The sequence below is a fragment of the Mesoplodon mirus genome (genome assembly GCF_964341445.2).
Source record: "Mesoplodon mirus genome assembly, chromosome: 4".
In the NCBI taxonomy this organism is placed as follows: Eukaryota; Metazoa; Chordata; class Mammalia; order Artiodactyla; family Ziphiidae; genus Mesoplodon; species Mesoplodon mirus.
Genome location: NC_138979.1, coordinates 21,085,546 through 21,109,696, shown reverse-complemented (window position 1 = coordinate 21,109,696; position 24,151 = coordinate 21,085,546). Strand labels below are relative to the sequence as shown.

General features: G+C 42.3%; 1 protein-coding gene across 2 annotated transcripts in view; it reads left to right on the top strand.

The window, feature by feature from the left end:
* The window catches only part of CELF2 (CUGBP Elav-like family member 2), a 529,929-nt gene that overhangs the window by 210,464 nt on the left and 295,314 nt on the right, over positions 1–24,151 (top strand). The window contains exon 1 of one of the 2 annotated variants that reach the window (XM_082618268.1): positions 5,920–6,025. The exons of the other annotated variant lie outside the window; for it this stretch is intronic. Coding sequence (XP_082474394.1) covers positions 5,952–6,025 — 74 coding nt within the window. The 5' untranslated portion in view covers positions 5,920–5,951. Of the gene's footprint in view, positions 1–5,919; positions 6,026–24,151 lie in introns of those variants that run through there. 2 annotated transcript variants of the gene reach the window in all.

The window sequence follows — 24,151 nt, the reverse complement described above, 5'->3', positions numbered from 1 at the left end:
ACCTACATGTCACTTTAATAGCTTGGTTATGTAATTGCTGTAGTAATAATTAGGTTAACACCTCGTACCTCTCATCAGAGGATCGTGGTAGATTTTGATTTTTCAGCCATCCATCCCTACAAGGAAATGATGGCCACGCACATGCAAAGGTCTAGATGATGAATCAGAAAATTAAATGACGTGTTCCCAGTGTCAGTCCACTCTTTGACAGAATCAGGTGCAGAATCCAACAGGTTTGATTCTTAAATCTTATCATCTTTGTCACTCCGCTTGCAAGTAGCATTTGCCTTACAGAGTCTGATCTGCATCCACTTTGTCAGATGACTTCTGATCCTTGGAAGGAAAAGCTCTTTGACGGGGATCCATCATCATTGTGGGTAAAGCAGATTCATGTGTTCTCTTTTACACGCAATCCAAGCATTTGGTCTCTTTAATCCTTCCTCTTCTTCAAGATGTATTTGTTTAGAAGAAGGAGGGACATTGAGGCCAGTGGGGCTTTCATGCCTCCGGAGAGTCCCTCTCAAGTCCTGATTTTGCTTCTCGCCAAGATCAGTCTCAGACAACACCCTCCCCCCGCCCCCCTCCCCCACCCACTAAGTCTTAAAACTTCCTTTCTGCCCCCACCTGTTGCTGCTTTCTCTCTAGACCTAATGTTATGCCTACTGCTATATCCACCCAGCTGTCGCTGCTCAGCTGCTGTGTTTCATCAAACAGTAGTTTCTCTTTTTGAAATTTACAGCATGTGACAGTAAGATGAGAACTTCTGGCCATTTGGGGAAAACAGTTCTTGGGGGTGGTGGGTGTTCAAGGGCAGATTGCCAGGGAACTCAAAACCCCACTCTGATAGGTATAAATTTTGTTCCCACCGCCAGGCTGGCACCAGATAAAGCTACCTGATACAGTTTGAAAAATCTCAGTATCTTCAAGAGGCTGCTGGGACATTCCTTCAGAGGTTGTTTTTTCTGAGTGCCTTTGTGTACATATCACCAGGCCAACCTTTTTCTCCTCCCCACCCTTTCTCCAATCTTCTCTTTCCCAATTTTCATATATTTACTCACTTCATGGGACGTGATCTTCCATCCTCCCCCTCCACCCTGTAATGATGTCTGGAAAGGAAGCACCCCAGAGACAGCTGTTCCTAGTTGAGAACTCAGCCTTGGTCGAGGCAAACTTGATTTCCCTGACAGATGAGCCACCAAGACTTTTCACTTTTGTGGTCACCTGCCTCCTCAGACCCACAGCTGTGGAGGAGACCGGCTGGCATTGTCTGGCTTTCGTTTGAGAGAGAAAGAGGGAGAAAGAAAGAGAAAGCTGAAGGGGGAGGGAAATAAGGCAGCAGGGGGAATAATGGAGAAAGGAGGAAAAGGGAAAGGCAAGTCCGAGAGGGAAGTGATAGGCTGGTTGGGCTCAGGGTCTGACAGGTCCACAGTATTAGCATTTCATCCCCTTGGAATGGAAACTTCTGGAAACCCTAAAGGGGCATCTCATTTCCGAGCACGAAGGTATGTATACAAAGAACCCATCTTCCGTTGGAGGGTCTCTTCAGAAGGGAGAGAGATTCACCATTATGTCTTTTGGCTCTATTGAAAACAGATTCAGAAAAACACAAGATTGCAAAAAGCCAGTAGCAGCTGTTCTCAGGGGAGAGCGACGGCTTAAAATTCCCGTACAAATGTAAAATCAGAGTTTAATAACGATGTCATCTTTATTGGCGTGTGACTTTACTGAAGTCGTTTTAGGAGTGTGATAAAGTCACCATTCCAGAAGCTTTCAAAGTGGGGGGGGTGTTAAATAAGATCATTTTAAACTTGATTGGTGATATAAGTATTTTTTAAGGGATACCTCTATGGAGCTAAGAAAATATAGATGTATAATGTATCACTTAAGGATCTATTTGGGGATTTTTTAAGTGCATAAAGACACTTGTTTATTTTTACAAGTTGCTGATGAAACTGGGGTAAGCCAAGAACAAACACATGACCGCAAAGTCAGATACTTTCCCAGGTACTTCAAATTCATGTGGATTTCAAACTTATTGGCTGGAAAACGCCCAGTGCTGGGAACCCTTCCCCCTTCTAGGGCCTGCCTTTCTTGCTCCAAACAGCTCTCAGTACACTGGGTTAAAAAAAAAAAAAATGGAACAGCTATTTAATAAAATTTGAATTTGAAAATGTGATGGGGAAAGATGTTTTGGATTCTAGTTTTTAATAAAGAGCCAGGAGTGAGGGGAGAAAAACCCTTTTGTGAAGGTGGCTGTTTGAGGAGATGGAACAGTATTGGTACATCTGTAGTTGCATGGCCGACTGTCTACTGCTTTTAAAGAGATTGCAACCCGTGACATTATGCATAGGAATAATTAAAAAATGGAAATTTGTCACAATATACAGGGCTGTCTGCAGGAGAAGAAAATTAACTGTTGGGTTATAAACGTGCATCACTATCTATCAGACTCCAGTCTCTAAGTTATGGTATAAACTTTGTGCAAAAATGTTGAAAGATCTATAGTCAGGGGGCTCTATCCTGGTTCACTGATGAAGGTGGGTGATAGGAGTAGGATACCTTCCATTCGAGCAGTGTGACTCCATTTACAAACACATTTATTAGCATTCTGTTTCTATGGAGAGGTTTTTGGTTTTTTTTTTTTTTTAAATGCCAGTGATAATTCAGTGCTCAAACAATGACCACTGGAGAAAACTCAGTTTGAGATGAGGCATGGGTGTGTGTGTGTGTGTGTGATGAAACAGCACAGTGCACCCAGTTGCCTTGGAAGGCCTCATATAAAATGAGGTCATTCAGAAACTTTCCCTTGAAGTGCTTCCAATTCTTGAATTGCCTTTTGTTTGGGAAATGAATAGCAAGTTGATTAAAAAGAAAAAAAAATAGACAATTAGGGATGGTAGGGGGATGGGCTTCGGGAATAGCTTAAGGTTTTTCTACAGTGAAGCTAAAATGGTGAGGAAACTGCATTGTTCCCAGCAGCCCCGTCCCTAGGGATGTCAGCACACAGAGGTGTCACCTACCAGGTCAGGTCTAGGAGGGGGGCTCGCTTGTGGCCTCACCCCCTTTCACTGCTGTTGATAAGATCCTTGGCTATAAAATAGCTTCACTGAACCCCACGTGTTTAGCAGCGGCCCAGACGAGCTGTCTGCAAAATAATTCCAACTGCCAAAACAGGATACCTGATGGCTCGTTACGGCGTGAAAATTAAAAAAGGGGGCCCCGTCGAGTTTAGATTTTTCTTTTCCTTCTGGCAAAGCAGTCAGATAAGAAATTGAAGCTTTTCATCAGGTGGTATTTAGTTGGGTGTTTTTGTTTTTAAGCTCAAGAGGTTTTAAAATTTGTATTTTTAAAAACAGCTCTTGTGTAGGTGCTGTGATCATAGAAACAAAACCCTATAGGGTGTGTGTGTGTGTGTGTATATTTTGTTTCTCTCTGGCACCTAAATTAAGTGCCTATGCAATCACTCTATTATTTATGTATTTGGCAGCCAAACTGTTTCAGCTCAGCTACATCCAGAAGCTTTCCTTGGTTCCCCTCGTCACTGTATTTCATGTTAGAGTTTTCTTTTATATCTGACCCTGGTTTTGCTTCTAACTTTAAATGGCAAAAGCAAATGTGCTTTGAAAACTCTGGGACTCACTGTAGTTGTTAAATAAGGCAGTAACCTATGCACTAGTAATTCTTTCTCTATGACCTACTTACATACTTCTTCACCCTCCTTATAGTATGATTAAAAGCTGCTTTGAATCCACTATTGCCTCAAGGGATTTGAGCCTAGAATTTAACAAACTGCTGAGAAGGCTTAAGTCAGTAAGAGGCCTTCCCTACAGTGTCTCCCAAATAATTCACATGCAATTAAGGAGAGAATAAATATTTCAGAAGTCTATGTGTTAATGATGCTTTTTCTACCTTATAGAATGTAGATGTACATGGAGCTTCATTCCATGGCGGATTTGAAAATATTTTCCTTTTTGATTAATGCAGTTGTGTTTTGCTTCTGTTCTGGAGGCCAGTTCTGTTAGTTCGTTCTTCAGATAGTTTTATTATAGAGTCAGCTGCTTATATACATTTGGGAGTTATGTAAATAATGTCTAGAAAATCATGAGCTGTCAAGGTTTGTCTCATTTATCTGGCTAATTACTTTATTAAGGTTATTGAAAGACCAACAAAATTCTTATAATTTCAAAGGCAGCCTGCAGTAGCTAGGGTCGGGAAAAAATGTAGCTTAGTATTATTAGGAAAAGTTGGGGCATTTGGGGTATAAGAATTGATTTTACCACACCTCTTTTTCAGTTCTTTATGAACCTAGCCCTGATTCCTCAGAAAGGCAATATTTTCAACTGAAGGTTAGTCCTAGCCCTATATCTGTCTTGGAATTAGAACCATCTTGGTCAAAAGCCAGATATGTTGTTCAGCTGAAGAAGGAAATCAAGTCAATTAAGTATGGACTTAATTGAATACACCAGGCCTGTTATTCCAAATTGCTCAATGCAGCAAGCCTGGATTTACAGTTGATATGTGGATTTAATATTGGTATATAAATATCCATTTGTCTTCACAATCTCTAAAGATGATCAATTCTCATTATAACACAAGAAACTGGTGAGAAAAGATGAAAACAATTTTTTCTCCATGTTGTCTGATACATTTAACACCACGTGATACAATTAACTCCACGTGACTTAGTTTAACCCTCTTACTACTGTGAATACACCCCCAAGTGTGATGTCATTTCAAAATAAAATTTAAAGTGATGATTAATAAAAGAGGCAAACTATAAGACTTCTGGTTTGCAATTTATGAGGTTGCTTTAGAATGTGAAATAGGCCACAAAGAAGTTTTACAGACTGGTGACTTTGTGAAAATTTCAGTTTCATCTAAATAACGAAGCAACAAAACAATGATGAGAGTGCCAAATTAGAACATCACCATATAAAAATACTTTTAAGAATTTTCACAAGTCACTTGGGAAAATTAAACTCCCTTCTTTGTGAGAATTCTGCCCTATTTCTCAAGTCCTATTAGTAAATCGGTCACAAATCTTAAATGAGTATTTAAGCTTCATGGCCATTACAGACCTAACACTCTTTTCATGAAGCCACACTGTTGGTTTTTAAATCATTGTATTTAAGTACTTCGAAATGACCAACTTGTGATGTATCGTTTTAAAAGAAAACGTGCTTTATCACTATTTTAGTCCCGTGTACTTCTTAATGTTTTCAAGATGATACAAAAGAAAATATAATCGTGCAGAGACTGATGAATCTTTCTCCTTGTATAGCACGGAAAAGTCCGCAAATGTCATTTGGGCCGTTTATCTGATATTTACTTTGGCTCAACCACGAATGCTATTTCAGTTGAGTTCATACACTGGCGAGCACAGCCCACCGAGGAGCATTTAAACAACCCCCGTGATGATTCGTCTCTCGTGGCTTCAGCTGGGGAGTTTGGGTGCGCTCGTGGAGTGCACCGGCCTTGGGCAATACGGTGGTACTAAAGCCACGACAAGCGGTGGCTGAGTCGGGCCTCGTGCCAGGCTCCTGGAAATAGGGGACCGGACAGAGTCAGCGCTGGGGACAAGTGTGCGTGTCTGGATGCCGGGGACCCTAGGCCGGGGGGCGATTTGTCCAGGGGGCGCTCCCTCCGCCGCCTCCTCCCCCCGGGGGCCGGGCGTGCGGGCCCGCAGGGGTTAAGCGGCGGCGCGGCGGGCACGGAGCTCCGCCCCCGGTCGCCGCACCTGGCGCTGGGCAGCCCGCGGCCCGGGCGCTGGCTGTCGGCGGGGATTGGCGGAGAGCCGCGGAGAGAGAATGTGACAAGTGCCGGCTCGGGCGGCCGCCGCGGGGAGGCCGCGCGCACCTGTCCCTGCCCGTCTGCGCCGCCCGCCGCCCGCCGCCGCTCGGCCGCGCGCACCGCCGCCCCCCGCGCCCGAGCGCAGAGCGCGCGCCGCGAACATGACTTCTGCCTTCAAGCTGGATTTCCTCCCGGACATGATGGTTGAGGGCCGCCTGCTAGTTCCCGACCGAATGTGAGTTTGGCCGCCCGGCCGCCTCCGGGTCACCGGCCCGGAGCCCCGCGGAGGGAGAGGGCGGGCTGTGGCGCTTCTGCGCCCCGGGGGCGCGGGGGGTGGCCCCGGTTCGGCCGCGCCCTGTGGTTCGGAGCCGGCGCTGGACGCGGGGTGGTGGGAGCGTGTCTGGAGGAGCGGCGGGGACCAGCGAGCGGGGCGCGGTGGCCGGGGTGGGGCGGAGAGCGTGGACCGGCGAGCCGGACGTGGGTTCCCGGGGTCTGGGCTTGGGGTCTGGCCCGCGGGGACAGGCGAGCGTGGCGCGGCGTCCCAGGGTGGGGTGCGCGCGTGCACGCTGGTGTCATTTGAAATTCGGGGCTGCTGGAGCTCTCGTGGCCCATTTAAAGATCCTTTCTTACCAAATTGCTCGCTTCTCTGACTTACTCTTTGCAAAGATTGCTTTCCTAGGATGGGAGAGTGGAAGGAGGGGAGAAGAAAAAAAAAAGGGTGGGGGGGAGATAATTATAAAACATGAAAATAGCCAGGTGTACTCTGTTGAAGAAATTAGTGGTATTTTTAGGTAATCACGGTGATTTGTCTGATATGCAGTCTATAGTTTAATAATTAATGTGATTCTGGTTGTTTTACACGTCGTCAAACTAGAGTAGAGAGTTTATTGGGAGAAGTCAAGAGCTGGGATTCCTGAGGAAGGGAAAATATGCCTAATTTTTCTTGGGCTCGTTAGTCTTGATAGGAAAGTTTCTCTTATCAGCTGGGTCACTCTGAAGGCAATGGGATCTGCTTGTATTTCAGGAGTTGTTTGAAAAGACGACCTAGAAGGTTGTCAGGAGTGGGTCTGAAAGGTCTGTGTCAATTTCAGACTTGGAATATATACAGTTGTCTCTTGTCAGGCAAGAAATGTGATAGTGAATCTAGGCTACAATTAATCGAGTGAAAAAGGGACTGCTATCCTTGGTAAGAGTACGTATAAAATGCTTCCTATTGTACGCACCCTGAGATAACATTCATATTCTTTTTGGCACTTTGCTCTATCCTGTGCAATTTTCAGGCCATTCTGAGCTTTATGATCCATTTCCCTGGCAAGTAACTTTCCCCTATGGTGCTAGATTCTTTTTCTAGGATGTTAAATGTTATGAGCTGAGAGATTCTTGAGAAACTCCGCAGTGGCCAATTATTTGAGCCCCTAGGATTTGGGAGGAAAAAAAAAAAAGCTGGGGAGAGGGATGAAAGTCTGTTAAATGTGAATTGTCCTTCTAGTTGGTATTAAGAATGTTAACTTGCTTTTTACACATGATCAGGTTCATTGTCCCAACTAAGATAATCAGATAATGTAAATTAAAATATTGAATTTCCCTTTGGCAGTTTTCTCTGTGAAAGTAATCTTGATTAGTAGTGTTCCCATGATATTTGTTTTGAGAGATCTCTGTCCTCTCCCCCCTCTTAAAATGGCTATCTGTATAGGCGTTTATTACATGTTTGCACATTAGCTAGTTTGAAAGTTCTGTGTTTTCTCCTCTGTAAGAGAGTTGGGGCCAAACCAAAAAATTGGCTTGATCGTGGTTTTGAATGATGGTCGCCTGCTAAGAATGCTCTCTGAATGTAAAGTGTTAATGGCCTCTGAAAGATGCTATCTCTTGTCAGTTAAATTATTAATTATGGAAGTTTAATTTGTCCCTTTCATTTGGTGGATGAATGTGGCTCATTCAAACTGTTTGCTCTGAATAGAGCCTTTTTGTCTTAGTGATGGAGTCTGCTAGACAAATCCTAATATAACTTCTACCCACTTCTCTTCCATGTGTTAGTTATTTTGGAATCAAACTCAAATTGTTTTCGGTGTTTCTCAACTCTTGCTTAATTGAACCTAGAAAAAAAGAAAAACAGAGGATTTGTAAATGATAACTTTATTATTTGTTTCCAAGATAATGATTTTATGTTTCCTTAGCCCTGAGAATACTGTAGCATGTTTTCCAAGAGTTTGTAATTAACTCACGTTAGAGACTGTCTTTGGGGAATAGGAGTGCGTGGGAAGGAATGTGATAAGTTGAAAATGCTTCAAACCCACACGAAGTATATCTTATCACCAAGATAGCTTTGCGGGTTTATTGTTTTCTGGACCGGTGGTTGTTTATGGTATATTGCCATTCGGACTAAATTGCCGTCAGCTAGATTGTTGGCCTGTTCCTAAAAGGAACTTATATAAAGCACAGGGCTTTTCTGGTGCTGATTTTCTAAAGCAGTAGAACATATTTTCAATGACGTTTTCCCACAAGAATATATTAGATAAGTTTGCAAGATGTAATATGTTTGAGTCCTCAAGGCAGATGAACAAATAGCTTTTGAGGTAAATGATTACGCTTCATGGCCCCATGAGCCATCAAGTGTTTAAAGAGCCCATATCGTTTAAGGCTCTGTAGTGGGTATAGAATTGTTATGACATAGGCTTCAAAGTCTTGGGGTTTTAAACGTTCAACATCAAAACTGTACATGGAAATGGACCTTTTAAATAATCTTAACTATCAAAGGTTTGTTGTCTTTGTGTTTAGAATGTCATTTGCAAAAAGGCGTAATGAAATAGAATGTCATTTGCAAAACATAATGAAAATAAAAACAACTGATATTTTAAAAATTCTGTTTTAAACTGGGGCACTTGGTTTTGGATTGGAGTCGGGGATGAGTGTCTTTCTTTGTTTCACCTTTTGAATGATCGTATGTATGCATTGGGCTTTTTTTAAATGTTTTTGAATTTTTACACAAATTTTAAACAGAAAATCTAAGACATGCTATCTTGGAATGAGAAATTACAGGTGGAAAAATCTATGAATGCACCTTTAAACATGTTAGTTCAGATTTGTGATGTTAGAATAAGGTGCTGAGGAGAAGTTACCAGTAAATTAATACGAAATCTTATTTTCTTCACATTCGGTGAGTAACCTTACTGACAAGGAAAAAAAAGTTATCCTGAGTCAACTTGGTGCATTAACCTTTTTGTTGAGTCCTCCCAAGTTGGGATAACTGGAAAGATGTCTATCAGGGTCTAATTAAACTGGACAGCAGTTCTAGGGACATAATTGTTAAAGTTGAAAGAGGCTTTGGAGACCATCTCACCAGACCTCCTCGTTTTATAGATGAAGAAGCTAGTAGAGGGGCAATGGGACCAGTCCAAGAAGGCAGTGTAATTACTGTTTCCCTCTCCCCACTAAAATGAGAAGAACGTGAGTCATTCATTGAATGCCTGCTATGTGCCAGGACACTTTACGTACGCTGTCATAGTAGATATGCAAGGTGGGTATTGCACCCACTTTACAGGTGATACTTAGAGATTACATTCTTGCACATGCCATGTAGGCAGTAAATGGCAAAGCTGTGGTTTGCTTGTGTGTGTGTGTGTGCGCGTGTGCATGCGTGTGTTATATAAATGCATGTTTATGTGTTGAGGAGAGAAGAGAGGACTGAGTTTTTGTTGGGAAACCATAATTGTCACTTGAGAATGATGGAGCATTATAGGAAATACATATCACCGATTCAGGATTGACTCTCTAATTTGATTCAGTGAGTGAACTGATCACTCTCTTGTTTGATTCAAATTCACACTGTTATTCCATATGCTAATGAACTAAAGAGAATATACTTCAATTAAAAACTTTTTTTTGTTTACTGAGTACCAGCAAGATGAAGGTCAAAGACATTGAGTTCCCTTTTTTTTTTCCATATGGCATTTAAAGTATATTTAGGAAATGCCATTACCAATAATAAAATACAGCACTGAGATTCGTCACCCGATTCCTTGATAGACATGAGAGGAAATTAAAATGCAAAGACTCTAAAAGAAGAGCTGTGTATATGGTTCTTAAAGGAAATTTTTAAAGAAGCATTTTCAGGTGGGATTTCTCAGTGCCTATCTCAGTATCAGCTGCTTCCTGAAACCGAAAACTCCTCCCACGTTGGCATTTTAGAACACTAATGTTATCTTTGATCTGGGTTAGAGGTATTACTGTAATTGTTGAGTATTGCTATTTAATTGTAATTTGCTGGATTGAGATTACTCTGGCATCTTTTGATGAGATGCGGTGAGCTGGGAGGAATAAGAACCTTGCTAGACAAGATGAAAAGAAGATAATATTTTCAGGTATGAACCCAGTGGTTCATGGGATCATTAAGAATGTTTTCCATCTCCGAGTGGTTACGTCCTCCCCCCACCCCTGCTCTCACCACTATAATAATAGTATATTTGGCCTCTGATAAAAGACTGCAGTTTCCTTCCTTTTTTTACATAAATCCCCAGACTTTTCATTTCTCCTTACTCTTACCTTGTGGTTTTCTTACAGGTTCAACACTCATTCCCTTCTCATGAAAAGATGGGTAATAATCTGATAAACGTGATCATGGTTGAGGCTTATATGTAGACATGGATGATGGGGGGGTGGGGGGTCTGATGTCACTGGAGCAACCAACCCCACAGCTGTTTATACTACCAGTATCTCTTATTTGCATTTCGTTGGAAAACCTGGGTATTTTCAACACATTACAGGGAGCCCCATGATAAATCAATAAGTCATTGATGTCTTTCACTTCCTGTGCTGAACCTCCCCCAAACTTAAGAAGTCTTTATTTCCAATTTAGAATGTTAGTACTGGAGGGTTTTGTTTTTTCGGCGGAAGCTTGGATTTTTGCTTTGTGTTGGTGGATTAGGCCATCACGAAGAGTTAGCTATTTCCCAGTGTCATATGTGTTCTACAAAACTGCAGAAGGGGCGGGGGGAGGCTTTGGAAAATACGAATGATTTCCAGTTCTTTAGCACCTCCCCGTTCTCGTGCCCTTGTGTGTGTTTCCACTATCAGGGAGCTGGTGGGGAATTTAAGGAAGCCGGCAACGGTGCTGTGCTCCTTGTGTAGCAGTGCAGAAAATGTGTTTTTATTTTTCCTTAAGAAAAAGCTCTCGCTGAACTAAAAGGGAAACGGAGCTGCACATTCCTGGAAAAACCTTGGTGGGACACAAAAACTAATTAGCGCGGTAAATGTGATGCTAGCAGGTAATTGTAAAATAATTATCCCCCTTTAGCATCATCACTGTTTAATTGTGCCATCCAATATTCTCATGCTCTGAATCTAGATGTGAAGGGATGGAACCCCCCCCCCCCGCAACCTCCTCCTGGGACTGTCTTTTTCATTTACTGTGAGCTTTAGACTCTTCCGAAAGGACTTTAAAAAGAAAGGGGGAAACATACAGGGGATTTTCAAAAGCTTCACTCTGCCCATTTGTTCTAAATCACGACAGAAAGTGATTACTCCAACTCGTTTTATAGAAATACAATTCCACTTATGTGGTTGAAATGCTTTGTGAGCATATTTGAGATTTACGCTTTCACAGTGCTACCCCCGGAGTTTTATGAACAGTCGGTTTTATGAACTGCAGATTGTATATTATGTTCAGATACTGAGAGTGATGCTTTAAAATCAGCTGATGATTTAAAATGGAATGCTAATAAATATGTAATCATATGGCTCTCAAAATGACAGATGAGTACAAATTCGGTTTTTGGTTAAATTTTAATTACTCCATTTGAATGAATGCCTCAGAGCCAACTTGCTGGCAAATTACTAGACCCATTTTTTTTCAGTTTTCCCTCCTAAATATGCATGTAAATTAAGTTTAGGCTGCATTTAGACTAAAATACCATTTTGGTTTATTATTCTCAACTTTTCTGCCGGACTTGTATGGCCTTTTACTTAAGGTCAGATTTTAAATAAAGAAACCTGTTTGAAAGAGACCTCAGTTTAAATGATCTGTGTTCCCTTTACATCAGCAGAAGGGTAAGAGACAGATAGATACAGGATTCCTTTAATAGTGATAGTGCTTCAAAAATGGGGTACGTGAAAGTGTTTGGATTTTAAGCCTTAATAATGAAAGAAGTCAGAGGTTTGTTTTCTCGGGGAGATTGTTGATGGCTCTGTCATGACCATGGAAATCAAGTTCCCCCAACCCAGCAGCTGCTTTGTCTGACATTTATAGGCTCAAACAGGACTGAAGATTTCCGAGCTTCACAGATGATGGTGCTGACTCACTCCTCAGAGAGAAGGCAATTAATTTCAGCTGATTTCTTTGACATTTGACATCATTTTTAAACAGCTTAAAAAAAAATTTTTTTTGAGTGTCATGGGAGTGAATAGGTCTTCAGCTTCCATACTAGGATCGAAAATTCTGTTTTTATGCTGAAAGGCTTAATTTTCATGTCTTTTCAGAAGGGAGTTCATAGCTGGACTTGGGCTCATTAAGTTTTTTTTAAATTTAAATTTGTTTATTTATTTTTGGCTGCATTGGGTCTTCATCGCTGCATGCGGGCTTTCTCTAGTTGCTGCGAGCAGGGGCTACTCTTCATTGCGGTGCACGGGCTTCTCATTGCGGTGGCTTCTCTTGTTGCGGAGCATGGGCTCTAGGCGCGCAGGCTTCAGTAGTTGTGGCACATGGGCTCAGTAGTTGTGACCCACGGGCTTAGTTGCTCTGAGGCATATGGGATCTTCCTGGACCAGGGCTCGAACCCGTGACCCCTGCATTGGCAGATGGATTCTTAACCACTGCACCACCAGGGAAGTCCTGGGCTTGTTGAATTTTAAGGTGGTATTTTAGATCCTTTTCCTTGAATGATGTCTTCCTATCTCCTGGTCTCCCCCAGTAACAGGAAAGTTGTACCACATTTATGTGACATGAAATCAGTTGGTCCTTTAGGCTAAAAGAGGAAAATAATTTGTTATTCACCTGGCTGTAAATGTGTATACAAAATGTGTGCACACACATGTATATATACGTATGTATGTAAATATAGGTGAACTGTATATATGGAAAACTAGCTTGGGCATAATTCCTCACTTTCTTAAAATATCTTCCATTTAATGGCCTTTGGCTCTAAAAGTTAGGAAATACGTGTACAATGTAACATGTGTTTAATGGATTCTTACGTTCATAACTGAAACGTTTAAGATTCAAGAAGGTTTAACATCTTGACCAAAGATGTGACACTGCTAGAAGTAGTTCTTAGGACTTTGTTTTGACTCTTTGGCCCAGAACCTCAGAGTAGCTTTTGTTAAAGGACAGAAAAGAGGTTCACTGTGATGGTCCTGTCATACCTTCTGGGTAAAAAGCTGAGACTCTTCCCACCCAGTTGAGTGGCTTTTCTCTCCTTGCCAAAAAGTCCCCAGACTTAGGGACGTTTCTCAGTTGCAACTGAGTTGTTGCTACTGTCAAGACCTTATAGGTTTCAAGTAGGAAGAAAGAAAGACTCTTCACAGAAGCCTGACAGTAGGCCCTCCACTGATATTTTTTCGTGTAGACACGCTGGTGCCCACCAGACCAAATTCTTCACCTTGTGCTTCTTGCCTGCTGCCGCCATCTTGTATGGTCCATACCATTATCCCATAGCTTCCTACTGCTGTTGAAAGAAGAGCTCAAAATTTTGATTGTGTCTAGTGGGACTCCAATACATCAGCTGAACATCTTAAAAAGGCTAAAGTTATGGGAGATCTATGCAGCTGTAAGGAGGTAAATTGGTGTAAACCTTCTTCAACATGCACGCACACCTCTCACCCCGTTGTTTTCTCTGTGCATCTCCAGAGTAGACCTTGGGTGTCACACAGGTGAAGCAAATGCAGGCCGAAATCTGACATTTCATTTTCTCCTTGGAAAAAAATCTTTGGGGAATAACAAAAGTGAAAGATAATAGGAAAAAGCGTAAGGAAGGAAAGCTTTTGGTAGCGGATTAATGGATATTCATTTTGTTATGCTTTGACTCGGCACTCCTGATTCTTTGTACCCTAACCCAGACTTCTTTAGGTCATCAACAGAACAGCTCTTCCTGAAGTTTTCTTTCTGCCTTTCCTAGGTTTTCCTTATGTATATCTTTTCTGTTCTTTTTTTTTTTTTTTTTTTGCTGTACGCGGGCCTCTCACTGCTGTGGCCTCTCCGTTGCGGAGCACAGGCTCCGGACACACAGGCTCCGCGGCCATGGCTCGCGGGCCCAGCCGCTCCGCGGCATGTGGGATCCTCCGGGATCGGGGCACGAACCCGTGTCCCCTGCATCGGCAGGCGGACTCTCAACCACTGCGCCACCAGGGAAGCCCTCTTTTCTGTTCTTTTATTTGAATCTTCTCTAAAATTCAGTGGGCTTCTCTAAGCCCCATTCATTATCCCTCTTCTGAGCAGTTTCCTAAATTTCAAGAGAAGGGGCCACATCCGTCCACAAGACAGTTCTCAGAACCACAGCCTTGAGAGGGAGGACAGCGTCCAAACACCTTGGTCATCACTTGCAGTAAATTCCACTGGCACAGCTGTGTGTTTCTGTGCATAAAACTATATTTTGACTTCCTAGGCTACAGAAGGGGTGTTGAGTTTTCTGGTTGGGCAGAAGGGCACCATATTTCGAATGATTGACTTTACGGATGTCATTGTCTTGGCCTGCTCTATTTGGCTCTGCTGCAGCTGTGTTTGCCTTCTCAAAATTGTCACCAGGAGGCCTCCAACTGCAATTATTCCCTTCAATTCGTGCTTGTAGCATCCTTCCTTGTGACTCCCGTGGTCCACCCTGCCATCTTGCCTGAGCATCAGGATTCACAGGCAACACACAAGCCTTGATGGCTGGTTAATACGACTGGCAGCTCCATCTCGAGACAATAATATTAAGTCACCTACATTTTACATTCTAATGCGACCTGTCAGGGTACTTCTTTCTTTTCACAAAAAGCCCAGATTTTCCTCTTTTTTTCTACTTCTCTCTTCCTCTTCGACGGCAAAAAGTTGCTGCCAGCATCTACTGACGGGCAATAATATTTCTTCCGTTTCTATATTACTAGAGCACTTCCGAGCAGGTTTTTACTTACTTCTGGTGTTTCCAGGTCCCTCACAGAGCACCGTGTTGAAGAGGAGACTTAAAGGCAGAGCTTTTTTTTTTTTCCTGTTAGTTGAGCCCCTGCCACAGAATCTTCTTTTCTCTCAGGAAGATTTTAGGAAAGATTGTTCTTCGTATAGAAACCATTTTAATTCTTTGGCTATGTGTGAATTTTAACCTTGAGTTAGAACTTCCTCATGGGTCGTTTCTGCTTGTCAGGGACGCTTGCCCTGCGTCGAGATCTGCTGTGTGTAGCAGAATGGCATCACCAGCGACATGGCTTTATGGTCTCTCCAGCAATGCGTTAGAAGGTCATCCTTGAAGGCTAAGGGTCCTTTACTAAACAAGAGTCTCCTGCCTTCTCCTGGCTTGTCTTCTGACTTGTTCCATGCCCGCTTCAAGTCTCAGGTGACTTGTCAAAATTCCTCATCTAGAAAATAAGTATAATAAGATACGCTTCTTACCTGTGCCTCAGAATTATTGTGAAGCTAATGTCGGGAGAGGAGTTAAAACCTAGATATTTTACAGCTTTATGGTACTTGAGATCGACTGCAAGTTCACCTGCCTTTCCTGGGAGAATGAAACTCAGGGAAACTTCATTACAGCTGACCAGTTAATGTTTTCTCCCTCAGAACATTCATGCTTTAAAGTCTCAGCCAAAGACCCGTACAGCAGTATGGCTTCCATATAGACCTGCAGAAAATGCTCCGTCCCCAGGACCACATTAAGAAGACGGACTTTTTTTCTCTCTCTCTCTCCTCTTTCTGCTTGATGATTGAGAAATAAAATACAGTTTGTGTTCTAACTGTGAACTCGTGGTCAGACCTTGCATTCTGGGATGGGGTGAAGAAAAAAGCAATATCTCCATCCCGGTATCTCCATAAGTGCATTTGGAAAAGCCCATCTCTACATCAGCTGAAATAGATCTTGATTTTCTTATGGGAGGAGACTCAGCTGCCCCATAGGAAGGCTGCTTCTCACATGATGCAGAAACCCAACCCTTAAGAAAACAATTTCAATGATGTGAACGTGGAGGCGAGTATTGTAGACCCTGCCACCTGCTGGCCTCATTAGGTGCTCAGGCCACAACATGCCAGGAGAGTCTCTGAAGGAGGAAAGGACTTGGAAGAGGAATCAGTGATTTTAGGAGTTGGCACAGTGGGTGGAGGTGTGCATCCCGCCACAGGAGTCATCATAGTTACTGTTTTTCTGCTGCACTATATAGGCCCTTCTCCTGACATAGCCGGTAAGGTCCTTGAAGTCCTGAGAAGCCAGAGCTGCTACAGCTAGTGTGAAGGTTTGCTCCTAACGTTTTAAGTCACTTGACTGATTAAGATCAGACATGATCAGATTCAGTTGGGAAGCTCAGAGCCTCCTCTGAGTCCATTAGCTGAGGAATGTCCTCCATGGTGGGCCAGAGGCCACGCAGCACCCACTCTGGCCAAGAGAGTAATGTTGCTTGTGAGACACCGCCCTGCCCCCCAGGCCATGAACGTGACCTCCCAAACCAAGAATCCCTTGCCCCTGTAGCAAACCACTTTGCGCTAGGCTGAACTTGGGCACTATCCGAGATGACGGCTGTTTCTGACATTGTTGGGAGAGGAACATGAGGTCTGTGGATGAAATCTGGCAGAATCTTTCGAGAGGGGTCTGCCTCGCAGATACTACAAATGTTTCTCTACAAATTGATGAGTTCTTTGTAATTGGCACATTTTATCTTAGCGTCAAGGACGTCTAATTGACTTTATAGGCAGCCTTTCAATTGGGCCAAGATTTTGTGTCCACCTATCATAAAAAGTGACCAAAATTAGACCCTTGTCAGCCTCAGGAGCCACAGGATGGCCTTGATCTCGCCTCTGACTGTGTCTTGTTTTTTTCATGTCTACTCAGAACGTGATACTTCTGATCCAAATTGATTTTGAGTTGTCTGTTCAATAAAATGCCTACCTAGAAGCCAAAATATGTTTTCTGGTGTCAACAAAACTGTAATTCTTTGACAGTGAAATACTTCTTTTTAGTATGTTTCTCCTAATTCTGATTCCTAACGCTTTAAAGGATGTTGCATTCCTGTGGGTACGCTTTCTGAAATGTTTTATGACGTTCGCTGTTCTTGATTTAGGGTATACTGTGGGTCAGCCATTAAGCTAAGGGATTTGTATAAATTACCAGTAATCTTCAGAAAACTTTTGCAAGGTAAGTTGTATTGTTCCAATTTTGCAAATGAGAAAAGGGAGGTTCTAGAAGATAAAGGCACGTATCTGCCATTTTCAAAGCCTGAGCTCTTTCAGCTGTGCCACCTTCCATTCTGGCCCAGAAGGTTGCTGTGTCTTTTGAGGGATCCCTAGACCCTTGTATGACCATAAACAGGTTGAACTTCTAGATGTGTTGGCGAATTGGCAGCTGAATTTGTGGATCCTGAGTATGAAATAGTTTCTTAGCTATGACCTAATAATAATAACCTGCTTTTTATGTGCTCTTTCACATAAATTTCTTGATTTTGTTTCATAGCCAGACCAATTTCTGAGTTTAGAAGGCAAGAGTGTTGTAAAAGTTGTCAGAAGAAAGGGGCACCATAGCAAAGTCAAGATATCTTAATGCTAGAGTAGGGTCTTAGTTACAGCTGAGATAAGGAAGCAATTAACATTGAATGTTAAGGTGGCTCCTTATTCTTCATTTAAAAAGATCACTGCCTGAAAGAGAAAAACAAATATCGTATGCTAACACATATAATATGGAACCTAAAAAAAAGGTTCTGAAGGACCTAGGGGCAGGACAGGAGTAAAGAGACAAATGTAGAGAATGGACTTGAGGACACAGGAGGGGGAAGGGTAAGCTGGGACGAAGTGAGAGAGTGGCATGGACATATATACACTATCTAATGTAACATGGATAGCTAGTGGGAAGCAGCCACATAGCACAGGGAGATCAGCTTCGTGCTTTGTGACCACCTAGAGGGGTGGGTTAGGGAGGGTGGGAGGGAGATGAAAGAGGGAGGAGATTTGGGGACATATGTATACGTATAGCTGATTCACTTTGTTATACAGCAGCAACTAACACACCAGTGTAGAGCAATTATACTCCAATAAAGATGTTAAAAATAAATAAATAAATAAACTTTAAAAAGAGAGAGAGAGAGAACTGCCTCTTCCAGGAAGAAGTTTCTTTGGGGGATTTCATTAGACACCTGGCATCCCACCCTGCATTTACTTCCAACTTCCTGATTTTTGCATTGATTTAGAGGAACACCTTTCTCAGGGTGCCTCCAGCCCATAGCGTGCCTTCTTGTGAATTAGAATAAAGCCCTTGGGTGGCATTCGGTCCGCATTGTCCCCCTCATGTGGTGACTTGCTGCTGTGTCCTTTCTACAGTTACTTGCAGTTTTACCTCCTCCTTCATAAATGAGCCAGAGGGGTCGGCAGTAGAATAAGTGTCTCTGAACATGATAACACATGGATTTTAGATGATTGACAGTGGTGACCAACTCAGCCATGGCCCCTGGTCCCTTTCAAGTGTCAGTACACCTTTGACCTTTCCATAGCATTTTGCTCAAGTGCATAAACATTTGATGGGACTCTGGGTTTTCAGCAAATCAGAGATGTGCGTTTCCTGCGTAGCTATCCAGAGTAAAGGAACGGGCAACAGAAAAGTTAGTGTAGAATTCATGCCTGGGTTGGTCTAACCCACACCATCATTTCATACCAGATATTAGCTTGTCGAAATGCCTTTACTCTTAGCAGGAGACTCGCGTTGTAACCTAAGAGGATGTGACTGGAGTGGAGTTTTCGTGCCCCATGTGCTTATTGTATTCTTGCTACTGATGCAAACATTATCTGTAATTACATTTTCAAGTGAGTGAAAATTGCAGGCTTTGTTGAACAAAAATACAGCCAAAGAATGGAATGTATATCCATCTCCACCCTCATTATAAGGCTTTCAGAAATCAAACTATAAGGCCCAATGCCGTGGCTCTTAACAACATGATACCAACTCCATTCTCTGATGTTTGAACACTTCGTCAAAATGCTGGGTTCCCAATGATGATCATAAAATTGGAGGAGAATGTTGTTACTCTTTTAGTACTTTGCCAGCTCCATTGTCAGCGCTGTCACAGTGACAGCGCCTCTCCCGAATCCTCTCTTTCCAGGATGTAAAACCGGAAACCACGATTTGATTTAGATCCAGGCATGGTGGGCCAAGTTGAGGGAGTTGGTTGAGGTGAAGACATTGTTGCCTTCCTGGGACAGATACTGTTATATCTGTACAACATTATATTGTCTTAAAGCAGCCTCACCTACCACCTAGGGTGCAATTAAAAAAAAAAAAAGATTGTCCCCATGGGGACCTACTGCAAGGTAAACTCTTACCTTGGTCTTAGAGCCTGGCCATGGGACGAGGAAAACATTCTGGCCAACCTTGCTCTTCTAGACACAGGATAAGACCCCATGTCTAATTTCAGTGAGAACTTAAACCACGTGGAATTTTTAAAAAGAGACTCTAACACGTCTGACCTTAGTGTTTTGCTCATCGTTGATTAGCATCTGAAAATCCAGGGAACCCATGAAATAGAAAATGTTCCCTGGTTTTTGGGTGGAAAGCAAATGGGAGGAAGAAATTATGGTGACGTTGTTACTGTTAATTTGTTTATAAGGCATTAAACTTGTCATTTTCATGATGGTTCACAAAATCACAGCTCACTCTCTAGGCCCTAGTAGAGTTCAAACTCTTAGCAAAACTAAAGAAAAAAATCATTGTGATGCTTTAATCCAAAAAAGGAGCAGAACAAATACTTGAGTCAGGCTGCTCGGAAAACCCACCGACCTTTCCTGAGTCTGTCGAGTGCTGCCCTTTCAGGTAGGACCCCCATGTCATCAAAGAAGGGTTTATGTAACAGGTCATAGTTAAAGTGTGGACAGTTGAAATCCATTTAGTTCTGGTGTATACCTGGTGAATTGGATGCTCCCGTGTGTGTGTGTATATACATATACACACCATATATGTATGTTACCTTTTCTGACATAAGTTATACACTCAAACATGTGTACAGTTGTATTTTGCACAGACCACTTTATACTGTAATAATAAAGTTACGTTCAGTATTTTTAACACTCATGGAGCTGAAATGAGATAATTTGAAGGTCCAAGTAAAGGGCTTTCTGTGTAATACAACGCATCAACAAGGGGTGTGTGTGTGTGTGTTTCATTTTTTAAAATGTAAAGGGATTGTTGTAGCTGTTGACGCTTCTTTTGCAGCGGAAACTGTGAGACCTAGCCAGTCTCCATAATATAATTGCCCGATTGTGACGTACAAATGAGGGCAGCTTAATTTGTGTATTTCATCCATTCTCTCTGTGGATTACAAACACTCCTTCATGTTCAGCAGCACACTTTTTTTGACAGGTTATGTGTTTATATCTGTAAGTGCCTGGGCTTCCAATAGCTTGGGTTCTTAACAAATCAGCACAACGTACTTTAAGAAGTGTAATTAGCCTAGAATCAAAGTTAATTAGCTTTTAAAGTTGTCTGATTCTCGGGGTTTCCTGTTTGCTGCTCCAATAGCAAATTGATTCCATTGTGGTGTAGTAGATAGAGCGGGATCCAGGAAGTGTGTAGTCGTTTTATAGTTTGTCCTGCAGATTGAATAGTTAAAATTAAGTTGGACAGCTGAGGAGTTGAGGATTTATAAGTCACAGCTGACCTATTTGGCTGAATTGATCAGTTGTTCTGTGGAAACCACCTAAACATTTTCTGTACTGAAATCTGTTTCTTTTTTTTTTTCTTTTTATAACTCTGAAATTCCTGCTAGTGAACAAGAGTTGCAGCGTGTATTGTCAACCTCAACACAAACATTTGAAGTCTCACAATGTACTGCCTGTTCTTGGTGTTACAAAAATCTTCTAGAGTGTTAACAATGGTTCATATTTTAAGTTAAACATTTGGTTACTCTGAGCTTTTGTCTATCACTTTGTTTCTTTTTCTGGGATATACTGGTTTAAGATGAAGAAGGCTTTGCACTATTTGCTTTGGGTTCTGTTAGATTAGTAAAGGATTTTCTTGTTGGGAAATAAAAATTTAACTGTTACATCTTTCTGAAGACCTTCGTATATTTTGGAGATTAATCCTTTGTTGTTTCATTTGCAAATATTTTCTTCCATTCTGAGGGTTGTCTTTTCATCTTGCTTATGGTTTCCTGTGCTGTGCAAAAGCTTTTAAGTTTCTTGGTGAGTGGGAAGCTGCTGCCTAGCACAAGGAGATCAACTGGATGCTTTGTGATGACCTAGAGGGATGGGATAGGGAGGGAGGGAGAGAGACTCAAGAGGGAGGGAATATGGGGATATATGTATACATAGAACCGATTCACTTTATTGTACAGCAGAAACTAACACAGCACTGTGAAGCATTTATACTCCAATAAAGATGTGGGGGAAAAAAAAAAAACCTTCGTTCAGCATCCTGTAGATCAGATGAGGGAAATATGATATTGCCTCATCAATTTTTTTTTTTTTTTTTTTTTTTTTGCTATACCTAGATCCTTCCTAGAAACCTTACAAATATAACTAAGAACACTAAGTGGAAGAAACATGGTCTCTTGGTGGTGATGTGCATGTACATTTATGATCTTGGCCATTTGGATTGTAGAATCCAGGCAGGCTGAGAGATGGGGGAAAACAACAGGATTGTAGAATCCAGGCAGGCTGAGAGATGGGGGAAAACAACATGAACCAAAATCTGTAATATTGCAGTTCTTTCCCATCTAAAAAAGCTGCAAGAGTAATATTGCCTTACCTACTCCATTAGGTCTGAGTGAAACAGGTATGATCCACAGAAATAACTGTGCAAGCAAAGAAATCTGGATTTTTATCCTGTCGAACCTTTTGCTCCTTCAACTTCCTTTAGACAAAATCTTGATTTTACTCTAGATCTAGAATCTCGAGAGCAAGTAGGCATGGAGAGTGAAAATAAGCTGATGGCATAGCAGCCACTTAACTGGTGCTCCAGATATGACCCCCAGGTTGGAACTCAAAACACAGTGCGTATGTGTCCTGGTTTGCTGAGATACTCCCAGTTTGTATCTATCATCCTGGCGTCATCACTAATGGCATCCGCCTTTCACTCTAAAAAGTGTCCCAGTTTGGATGATAAGTTACGTGGCCCCCCTTCTCATGTCTGATCCTGTATCACTAGCTTTCTTAAATATAAACATGTTTGCCAGCTTTTAAAAGTCTATACATAGGACTAACCCAAACCTTTGCACAGAAAGGATTATCCATGCTTTGAAACATTCAGAAAAAGCAATTTCTAGCCTCTCTTTCTCTGACCCATTCCCTTACCTAAAGTTATTCAAAATTGAACAGAAGTTTCCTCGCTGTTTTTAATGTGTTAGTACCCTGCTGGGCACCTTGGGACAAGCTAGCTCATTAACTTATGTTTCTTTCTAACCAGAATCTCTTGTCCTGGGAAAATCCCGTGGACGGCTTTGTCTGATCACCCTTCCCCCAGCACATGGGTTCAGTGTTTGAGGACCCTGAGACCAGATTTACAAAGCTGCCTTTCCCTTCAGTTCCGTTAAATTCATGAAATAACTTTGCCCCATTCTGGAAAGCTCAACTAGGTGGCTCAGTTCTGTTAAGATTCAGCTAGAGCGTGACGAGGGCCAGAAAATGATCTGATGGCGCAGGCTTTGTTTGTCCTCGCGCTGCCCGTGGTGAGACAGTAACAGCCGGAGCCCAGCCAAGGTATTAAGGATGACCCTAGGGTGCCCACCTATATGTTTTGAATTTTAATCTCTGGTATGCTTTTTTGTCCTCTTCCACACTAATTGGTCTTTCTCCTTCGGTGCTGGAACTTCAGAGGATTTGTGCAATCTGTGTTTAAAATCGATTTCCTGATTTTTAACATTTATACCCAGCTGTTTGTTATTCAGTGCAGCCATCAGCATCCGAGTCTCAATGGACCATGTAATGTGCAGCTGTAGCCAAATGTAATGCTTCTGCTCCCTAAATGTTTCCATTAGAAGCTTAGAGAGGCAGGCTAAAGACTGCTGATAACCAGGTTGCCGGCATTAATTTACCCTCTGGAGCTACACACATTCTGCCTGGCAATTGTATTTCACGACCAACAAGCAGAGCAGTGTTTGCAGGCTTCATCCCTGGTAGTAATGTTGACACTGTATATATCAAGTACATCCACACTGATATGAAAGGTACTTGTACCGCTAATTCAGGCGGCAGGAAGCTGTCTGATCTGCATGCATAAATACTCTGGAAGTAAGGTTGCTCTCAGGAAACGTCAGCCAGGATTCATATCAAACCTTGGCCCAGATTAAAATAGGTTCATAAACTAGTCTCTTTTTTTTTTTTTTTTTTTGCTGTACGCGGGCCTCTCACTGCTGTGGCCTCTCCGTTGCGGAGCACAGGCTCCGGACACACAGGCTCCGCGGCCATGGCTCGCGGGCCCAGCCGCTCCGCGGCATGTGGGATCTTCCGGGATCGGGGCACGAACCCGTGTCCCCTGCATCGGCAGGCGGACTCTCAACCACTGCGCCACCAGGGAAGCCCATAAACTAGTCTCTTGAAGAGAACATTTCTTAGGAAAAATCATTTTAGGATCATTTCTCTGCCGTCTATAGTCAAACCTTGTTTCTCATTTGCGTTTATTATTCAAATCTGTGTTTCCTTTTGTATTTGTATGATGTATCTTTGTTTAGAGGCTACAGCTTCTACCAAATTTAATTACTTCCCTCGGAGGCTTTAAATTGAGGGCAGCTTCTATTAATTGTTAATTACATTCCCCTGCCATTTACACAGCAAAGGTGCAGTTACTAATTGAGGGTCTGTTCTGTACAGTGATAAGCGACTTCTTCAGCCTCAATATTTATGTTTCTATGGGGACCGATTCTTATTTCTCTAATCTTATCTTTTATTAAACATAAAAGTAGACATTCCAGTGATATATTGGCCATTCCTATGATCCAGTGTTGTATATCTCAGAGAAATACATGGGAATCATATTTGACTCTGTGTTGCCATCTGGTGGTGTCTTGATCTTTTTTAGCCTTCTTAGACCAGTTTCTGATGAGAAGATGGTACCCCAGGGGGTCTGTTCCTTTCTTAGTTTTACCCCACAGCCTCTCTGGGAATTTAAAATTAGCCTCATTCCCCACTGGTGGCTGAGGGAAGCATCAGTATGGCTCAGTGTTCTTTGTGTCATTAAGTACGCATCACATGTCTTCTAGATATTAGGCATCTCGCATTTCT